Source organism: Epinephelus lanceolatus, chromosome 6 (genome assembly GCF_041903045.1).
Source record: "Epinephelus lanceolatus isolate andai-2023 chromosome 6, ASM4190304v1, whole genome shotgun sequence".
Taxonomy (NCBI): Eukaryota; Metazoa; Chordata; class Actinopteri; order Perciformes; family Serranidae; genus Epinephelus; species Epinephelus lanceolatus.
The window spans coordinates 3,638,557-3,647,573 of NC_135739.1; the positions used below are offsets into that span (position 1 = coordinate 3,638,557).

At 40.2% G+C, this 9,017-nt stretch overlaps 1 protein-coding gene across 2 annotated transcripts; it reads left to right on the top strand.

Moving 5' to 3' along the window:
- The first annotated feature begins 5 nt into the window (after positions 1–5).
- LOC117253407 (flavin-containing monooxygenase 5-like) lies at positions 6–7,982 on the top strand. Of its 2 annotated transcripts, XM_078168476.1 has the most exons (11): positions 6–382; positions 1,252–1,561; positions 1,723–1,863; positions 1,957–2,145; positions 2,291–2,456; positions 4,811–4,953; positions 5,037–5,233; positions 5,344–5,491; positions 5,591–5,798; positions 5,914–5,986; positions 6,087–7,982. In XM_078168476.1, exons 3-11 carry the CDS (start codon positions 1,732–1,734, stop codon positions 6,496–6,498), a joined length of 1,668 nt encoding a protein of 555 aa, XP_078024602.1. In that variant the 5' UTR covers positions 6–382; positions 1,252–1,561; positions 1,723–1,731; the 3' UTR covers positions 6,499–7,982. The 2 variants fall into 2 exon arrangements, with proteins under 2 accessions (XP_078024602.1, XP_033476718.2); XM_033620827.2 differs by lacking the exon at positions 1,252–1,561 and having other exon boundaries at positions 7–382.
- The last annotated feature ends 1,035 nt before the right edge of the window (positions 7,983–9,017 follow it).

Here is a 9,017-nt window from a genome sequence, read left to right on the forward strand (position 1 = left end):
TGGAAAGACATTCCGGGTTATCAGTTACAGAACAAGAGCGTCATTGTCTCCTCTCATACTATTCAAACTGCATCACATGACAACTGTCCAAACTCCCATGAAGGTTTGGACCATGAATTATTTCATTGGTGAGGTTTAACACAGGAAACCCTGCACAGTGCACACAAGCAGGAAGGTGTAATTGTGTGTACTTTGACTTGGTCACTCCTCCGTTCATAACACGGACCAAGACCTGCTGTTGTGTACTAAAGTTTCTTCATGCATGTGCTGACTGTGAGCTGAAGGTCAGATTACGGGTTAAACTAAACAGTTGCTGCTCATTATTCTTTCGGCTGCATTTAACCTGTGCAACAGTGAGCTTGCTGATTTTGCATCACAACAGGTGAGTGATTTGCAGGATTGCCTGGAGAGACTGGGAAACTGGATGTGGTTTTAAATGCAAACTATCAGCTTTGTTTCTCATTAGTGTTTGGGTGAAACTGTTTTTTGCATGCTCAAAATGGCACACAGTTTATTGTATATTCTGAAATGGATTTGATGTATTGTGTGACTCAGCTGGGTTTTACTGTGCTTTCTTTTTATGATTTAAATTAATGATGCATATTAATTTGATTTCAGGTAGCCTGCGATCTTTTAAGTTGTTTCTTACAATACCCAAACGATCTTCATCTATTATCTGTGCAATATGACAGGACTTTGATCTTAACTACGTTTTACATTCAGAAATATCATTTCTACTTGATGTCCCTCCACTCATTTGATATGTATAAGTTTAATTTATTGCATTTATATGTAAAAAAAACATGTAGTGGAGAAGAGTTGCACCAGATTTAGCTGCACTGTGCTTCACTTTGTTGATGTCTTATGATATTTAATGCGACATTAAAGGGAGAGTTAATATTTTTTTGAGATGGGGTTTTTTGGGTTGCTCATCCATAGTCAGTGTATTACCTTTAGTGCATGGTGGTCGTAGCGCCCCCAGTTTGGAGAAGAAGGCAGGAATGCTAACACAGACGCTCAACAGTGTGGATGGGGGGCAGCAGCAAAACACATAGTAAGGGGCGTTCATGCTACCGCGTGATAACTCTGCACTTCCAGTCATTTTAATGAGGAGAAGGCGGCAGAGAGGAAGAGGTTTCCAAAACGGCAGTAGGGGTATGAAGTGGTTGCCCCCCATGTGTGTGCCTGCAGATTTTGCTAAGCACTGAGTTCACTGTCTAAAACTTCTGGTGGTTGCTGTCTGCCCCATAGGCCTGCCTGACCAATCAGTTAATGGGCATCAGGGAAGCACAATAAGGACAAGATAGAGGAACTAATAATGTTGGTGTCTGAATACTGGGAGTCACAGCGCCAGTGCCTTTTAAGGACAACAAGAAGAAAAACTGGGCTTGGGAGAACATTTCCACCACACTTCAGCTTGCTACAGTATGCAACTATAAGCCAGTGTTCAACAAAGCATCTGCCTGGCATTGCAGCTGCACCTTTCCACCTTGTCGTCAGATAGGCCCTTTCCTTTGGCACTACATTTTCTCAACCACAGGACTAAGATATTCGTAGACATGTAAGAAGTCAACTCTAAAAGAAGGCAACAAATCTGCAGTCCATAACAGGAAACAGTCTTGGTGCTGACCAACTGTTTTTTATGTTGCTTGTAGTTCCATGTATTTGTCTTCTTATTACAGACAAAAAAATTTTCAGACTAATCTTGTCCATCCTCCTCAGAGCTGAAGTATGACTCTTCGTGTGGCGGTGGTCGGAGCAGGTGCTTCAGGTCTAGCCAGTATTAAGTGCTGCCTGGATGAGGGCCTGGAGCCTGTCTGCTTTGAGAGCAGTGATGACATTGGTGGTCTGTGGAGGTTTAAGGTGGGTCACACTGCGCACAGATTCCTTTAATCGTACAGTATATATATAGAAAGTGAGGATAAATATATTTTCTCTTCGTGGCTGTTACTGCAGGAGAATCCAGAGCCAGACAGGGCGAGCATTTACCACTCTGTCATCATCAACACCTCCAAGGAGATGTTGTGTTTCAGTGACTTTCCCATCCCTGGGCACTTCCCAAACTACATGCATAACTCCCTCATCATGGACTACTTGCGAATGTATGCTGACCACTTCCAGCTCACCAAGCACATACACTTTAATGTAAGGATGCTTCACTGACTTGCAGAGAATTATATAACTCAAATTTATCTTGAATGTAAAATGTTGCATAATTTAAGATGATGTAAGTTGAATGTATAATCACTTAATGCACCTTTTTATCTGTGTCTGCCTTGCTGATGTTCAGACCAAAGTCTTGCAGGTGAAGCAGAGATCAGATTTTTCTCAATCAGGCCAGTGGGACGTTGAAACCGAGAACAAGGACGGCAAAAAGGAGAAGCACATTTTTGATGCGGTGATGATCTGTATTGGACATCACTGCCAGCCCAACCTGCCACTGCATGACTTCCCAGGTTCTATTTACAGCCTATAAAAAACTAGTTCACTCAGGGACATTTTGTGCTGCGGAGCATGAGAAAAAAAGATTAATAATGTGATTCATGAATCAACCTTTGGCACATTAGGAGCACCTTATGGGTAGACCACACCTTATTATACTAGTGGTGGTTGCATAGGGTAATTATAAAAATTATGTGGGGTAGCCACCACATAAAGGCTAACATCAAAGTCCTGTGTGAAATTTGTTTTTGAAGTGTCTCCGTGATCCATAATGTTGCTTATTCGTACAAACAGTGTGTCCCACCCTTTTCGGCTTGTGGCCCCTTAAAGTGTCTGCTTTAGTCATGTGGCGTTCGCGAACGAGCCGAGTCTTTGAACCGGCTCTTTAGAGTGAACGAGCCAGTTCCTAATTTCTTTGTTTGTTGCTTTAATTTACTCTGGGCGTGACGCCAGCCAGCTAGTTTGCTTGTTACCCAGCATGCAGTTCGGACATGCTGGAACAAGTCTGAATTTAGACTGTAAACTTGTTATTGAGAGCCCTTTTGGCCGTGTTTTGGGATAGGGGGAGGTTGTTGGTTATTCTGGTACGAACGGGACATGTTCTGGACTGTTTTGTGAATGTTTGTGTGTGCACGACCATGATACTTTATTCATATCGTGTTGATGACCCCCCTCGGTTAGAAATGAACAGTAGGAAGCTAACCCACTATCTGCTAGCAGTTGCTTGTATTGATAGGCTTGTTGATTATAAAAGGTGTTGCTATGGCTACACCAAACTTTATATCTACGGAGTCTATCCTGGGTCCATGTTACAATATCCAGATCACATGATGTAATAAATCACCAATGTGATTCATCGTTGAACCCACTCACACACCCCCCCCACCACCACACACACGCAGCAAAAAAAAAAAAGAACGAACGAGCCGCATCTTTGAACCAGCTCTTCAAAGTGAACGAGAAATCCCATCACTAGTCTGCTTGCAACTCTTTTTCACAGGTTGTAAATATCAGTGGGTTGTTAGCACTTTGACCCAATCAAAGATCATCCACTCTAAACTCACAGATAGTTTGACTATGAATGAGTGTTAGAGGTCTCAAGCATCCGCCATTTCTACAGAAAAATAAAAGATCAGATTATCACTTGAGGAGAGTTTGGCAAATATGATTATTTTCACAGTTTCTGAAATGTTTTGCCTGATGCTATTGATGAGTATCTGAAACAATCAATTCATTTTTTAGAATGTGTCACAACATGTTGATGCAACCAGAGCACAGGATTAGATTTTTTTTTTTTTTTTTTTTGTTTAAATCACTCAATACCAAAATGTCAAAAACCCTCGTTGCAACAGAAGCAATGAGGCATTTATTAATTTATTTTAAGTGGCTTTGGACAAAAGAAAGTCTGCCAAATCAACTCCTAATTTAACTTAATGATATATAGAAATGTATTAGTTTAGGAGCCAGAATGTGCATTTAATCCTTGTTGTGTATTATTTGTTTAGGCTGCACACTATCTTTTGGTCACTTTCACCTCCAGTAGTGATTGGCACAGGTGTAGGTTTGGTTTCACATTATTTTACCTGTTTATTTACTGGCGTCGCAGCTTTTAGGCAAAGAGGGTGAATGAGAGTGGGAGATATTTTCTGTTGACTGTCACTGCAATCACATATTTAAAAAACATAAAAATCCATCTCATTTTGCTTTAGTTGTTCAGTTGTTTGTTGAATAAATCATCATAAAATACATTGTTGGACTTCAGCATGGAAATCCTTGCATCATCCAGTTTCCAACAGAGTCCCAAACAAATGTCATAGTGTTATGTGACACAACAATGAAAAAACAGCCTAACAATCCAACAAATAACAAACTAACGTAAAAGAAAAAGAGGAAAAATGGGGAAAAAAGCATGCAACCTTAGACTAGACACAACTGGGAAAACGTCTCTACACAGAGAGGGGAACAGTGATGGGGTTACTGACAAAAATGTCAATCCTTTTTAAGATGAGAAAACAGAACATTTTAAATGAGTGAAATGATGACAGAGAACGATTATAATATAACATAACTTGACTTGAATTGAACTTAACTTAACTTAATTTGACATAGAACAAGCAAAAAATGGTTTTAGACAGTAGGGATAGCTAAAGTTGATGCATTTAAAATTAAAGTAATGCCAGTAAAATTAACGTCTCATATCAAGAGGGAGCCAGAATCTGCAGATAACAATTAGCGGGTGAAGATCAGTTTTAGAGGCATTCTGGTAAACAATGTCATCCTAGTCCATTATTGGTAGTAAGTTGTGAAACAAGTTTAATGTTAAAAGTGTGATGCATTCTGTGTAACCGTCACAAATCTGTCCTCTCAGGTATCGACACGTTCAAGGGAAAGTACTTCCACAGCAGAGACTACAAGACTCCTGAGGAGTGGAGGAATAAAACGGCTGTAGTGGTTGGCATAGGAAGCTCTGGAGGAGACATAGCAGTGGAGCTGAGCAGGGTCACCAAGCAGGTTGGGCCATTGACGGAGACTTTGATGTATCAGCCCTGACACAATGCTGGCATGATGGTTTATTTTGTATTCTGTATTCACAGCTGTATCTAAGCACTCGGAGGGGAGCCTGGATCGCAAATCGAGTTTCTGACAATGGTCTTCCCCGTGATATGCTCAATGACAGGATGACTCAATTCATACGCCGTGTCCTTCCCTTCAGAGTTATCTGCAGCATGGCAGAGAGAAAAGTCAACAAGAGATTTGATCACAGTCTGTATAACTTGAAGCCAAAGCACAGGTATGATAGCAAGAACAGAGCTTCATTGATGGACATGGCTTGTCTACTAGGAGTTGTTTTATCAGTGACATGTTTGCAGTGTTTCTTATCAGTCTGAATTTACCTCTCAGGATTTTCAGCCAACATCCCACAATTAATGATGAGCTTCCCAACCGCATCCTGTCTGGAACAGTTCAGGTGAAACACAACGTCCGCAGGTTTCAGGGGTCCAGTGTGGAGTTTGAAGATGGAAGTGTCGTGGAAGACGTCGACCTGGTGGTAGGTTTAGTTATTAAACATCTGTAATCACCCTCACGCACAGTACTGCAGTATAGTCGGCCTATAGTGTGTGACTAACATGAGTCCCCTGTCTTGCAGGTGTTTGCCACAGGTTACAAGTTTTCCTTTCCATTCCTGGCCTCACATGTGGTCTCAGTATCTGAGAACAAAGTATCCCTGTACAAGTATGTGTTTCCTCTTGACTTGGACCGCCCCACTCTGGCTATCATTGGTCTCGTGCAGCCACTGGGAGCAACTATTCCCCTCTCTGAGATGCAGGCCAGATGGGCCACACGTGTCTTTAAAGGTAATACAGGCTCTGTAAATAAGCATTTAGAACTTGTGCTCCAAACTACTTCCTTTACAGAAATAAAATGAGAACAAGAAGTAAATTCCCTTCCCACGGTTCTTATTATGAACAGACAGCATCAAGCTTCCCTCTGTGGCGTCCATGCTAAAAGATGTCCAGTACAAACGGGAGACAATGGCTAAAAGGTAGAACTGTGGATTTTCTAATTCACATTTATCTATTTGGGATCTAAAATGCATCAAATCTTGTTATGCACAACCTGTTCAGGTCAAGACTCTCTTTCAGGTATTTCCCCACTCAGAGACACACCCTCCAAGTGGATTATCTCAGATACATGGATGAGATAGCAGAGCTGGTGGGAGTTCGCCCCAACTTCTTGAAGCTGCTGCTGACTGATCCCAGGCTGGGACTGACTGTGATGTTCGGTCCCGGTACTCCGTATCAGTATCGTCTCAAAGGGCCAGGAAAATGGGCTGGAGCCCGCCAGGCCATCCTCACACAGTGGGAGAGAGTGGCCCAAGCCATGCAGACAAGACCTTGCCGTGATCCCGAACCCAAGAGATCATTTATGTGGCCTCTGATCCTGTCTGCTTCTGCTGTGGGCTTGGCTGCATACGTTAACAGGAGCAACCTTCCAGATTTCCTGCAGGATCCTACTATACTGTTGGATAAGATAAAAGCGTACCTGCCTGTATAGTGATGTGCAAATATTTTTTAAATTCACATCTGATGTGATTATGACTTTATAAGACATGCTGATTTGCTGGTAGGCACTAGCTGAGTATAATAAACATAGCAGAAATAAAATTGAAAAAAAATCTAAATAGATATAAATGTCAAAATTAAACCCCAATAAGTGTTAAATTCTTAGTACAGTAACGTTTAAGGAAGCAGCAGCATTTTAATGTTCCCGCTGGTCTGTGTGGACATTACTTTGGACCTCTGGCAGTTTCTACATCAGTCCGTCTCTGGGCTGGACAGTGAACTAAGATAATGCACACTGGTCAATGATGCCACCTAATGGCAGCTTCTGAACTCAGCTGATGTTTGTCTTGGAAAAAAAAACTAAATGAAACCAATTCTTTTGTCTACATAATCTGTATTTCAAACTTTTAACATGTGAGCAGAGACAGGAAGTGAGCAGAATCAGACACATGGAAATGAAGTACTGAGAAAACAAAACTAAAACAGCTCCAGACATAAAAAGACAACAAAAACAAAACAAATTTGACACAAGTTAAAGTAGATATAAAAATGCCAGTGACTCGTGACAAAAGGCTCACTCTTGTCACACAGTTTTAAAGATGGTCCTCACATTTATTATTTTGATTTTAGGAGTTTTTTGTTTGTGAATACATTTATAAGATGTAAAATCATATTAATAAGGAAAAATGCATTCATATCATTGTCACAGTAATGAAAGACCCCAAATATAGCCTAATATTCCTATAATAAAAAAGTATAATGGTGGGTAGAGCAGGTGTCCCATATATGAAGGCAATGTCCTTGCATCGGTGGTCACAAGCTTTATTCCAGCCTGCTGCATGTCATCCTCCTTACATGCTTAGACTGCCCTATCTAATAAAGACAAAAAGACAACCAAACAAATGTTTAAAAATGAATAAATAGATAGTAAAAGCCAAGAGAATGTTGTCAGCTATCTTTCCACTGCACATGTGTAAAATTACAAGACCAAAGAGAGAAATTTACATGCGACTCACTAACTTTTTAAAGAAATGTTCCACTGGATAAAAGCTACAGATCAATTTAATAAAACATCCTTTACCTTATTTGTTAGAAGAAACTTTTGTAGTAAGGACCAAACCTTTCTTTCAGTCAATGTCACTAACAAAATGACTCCAATAAAGTGCTGCTGCAGGTTGACATTGTTAAATAACATGTAGGTACATACTGTACATGAAATAATGTTTTGTATAGTGCTTTGTGTCTCACTGCATCATACTGCGATCATGTGATTACGGATCTCTTTGAATCTGTGTAAGTAGCTGACTCTTCTTCCTTTGCAGAGATGACATGGTGTCAATCGGTGGTAGCTACAATCAAGAAATCAAAAATCAGCAGTGACAGTGAGCAGCTTGTGTCCTGTTCAGCACATCATCAATAAGTTCATCATTGGCATTGTCAGTTATCATAATAATCAATAAAGACTCAGTAATGAAACCTCTAAGTGGATTGACTTTGATCTGAACTGCATCAGTCTTAAATTGACCGCCGCTCGTGAACCACCGGTAGACCCCGGAAGAGGAATGGTCCACGCGTGACTCGTTAACATTTGGGTTGCCAGGTTTAGGTATACCCGGGTTATGAATGTTATTCGAGGGATGTTAAAGATTTGACATGATTGATAAAATATTTTGCTGATTGAGCTGTGTTGCACGGTTGCGCAATTCAACGCCTCGGTTGCCAAACTGTATCCTGTTAATGCAACTTTATAGATCTGTTAAGTTACACTACAGATACCAGACATGAATTATATTAGAGGACTCATCAGCAACATAGGCTGTATTAGACAACCTCTTTAAGATTGATGTGGGCATATCTCTAAACCAGAAAGATACAATTATCACTTGATGGGTGAACTTGTCAAATATTACTCAACATCATAGTATTTTTAGAATAACATATAACCTGAGATAAATCATGGATTATATGTACAGAACTGTATTTGCTTGTCATCAATCAAATCACACAGTGATTGTGATTTAATGTGCAGCTTACTTGCTGTGTTTTAATAGCTTAGGCCTAATACTTATTATTTCTTACTTTAATCAGTCTGGTTTTTCCACCATTTTAGTTCACTGTTAGTAACTCTTGTACTTATTGCGCTCCTATTGTTACTCTATTGGACATTTTGTTTTGCTTTTGTTCCTTGAAAACACTTCTGTCTTGTATATTTGAATATTTTTCCAAATATTTAATACTCAGTTGTTTTAAAACTGGGCCGAGTGAGTGACCCCGACCTGGGGAACCTACTGAATTGTTGAAATTGTGGTTACTGTGCTTAGTGTTAGTGTAATCTGAAGCATTGTGCAGCACAAGAATTTCCTTCAAGATAAATAAAGTTCTATTGAATTGAATTTATTACATTTTTTATTTATATTTGTTTGTGTCGAAGTAAATCCCACAGCCACTTGCATATTTTACCAGCATTTTACTGGTGGCTGGTGCTACTTTCCAACACTGACTCTAATCCTG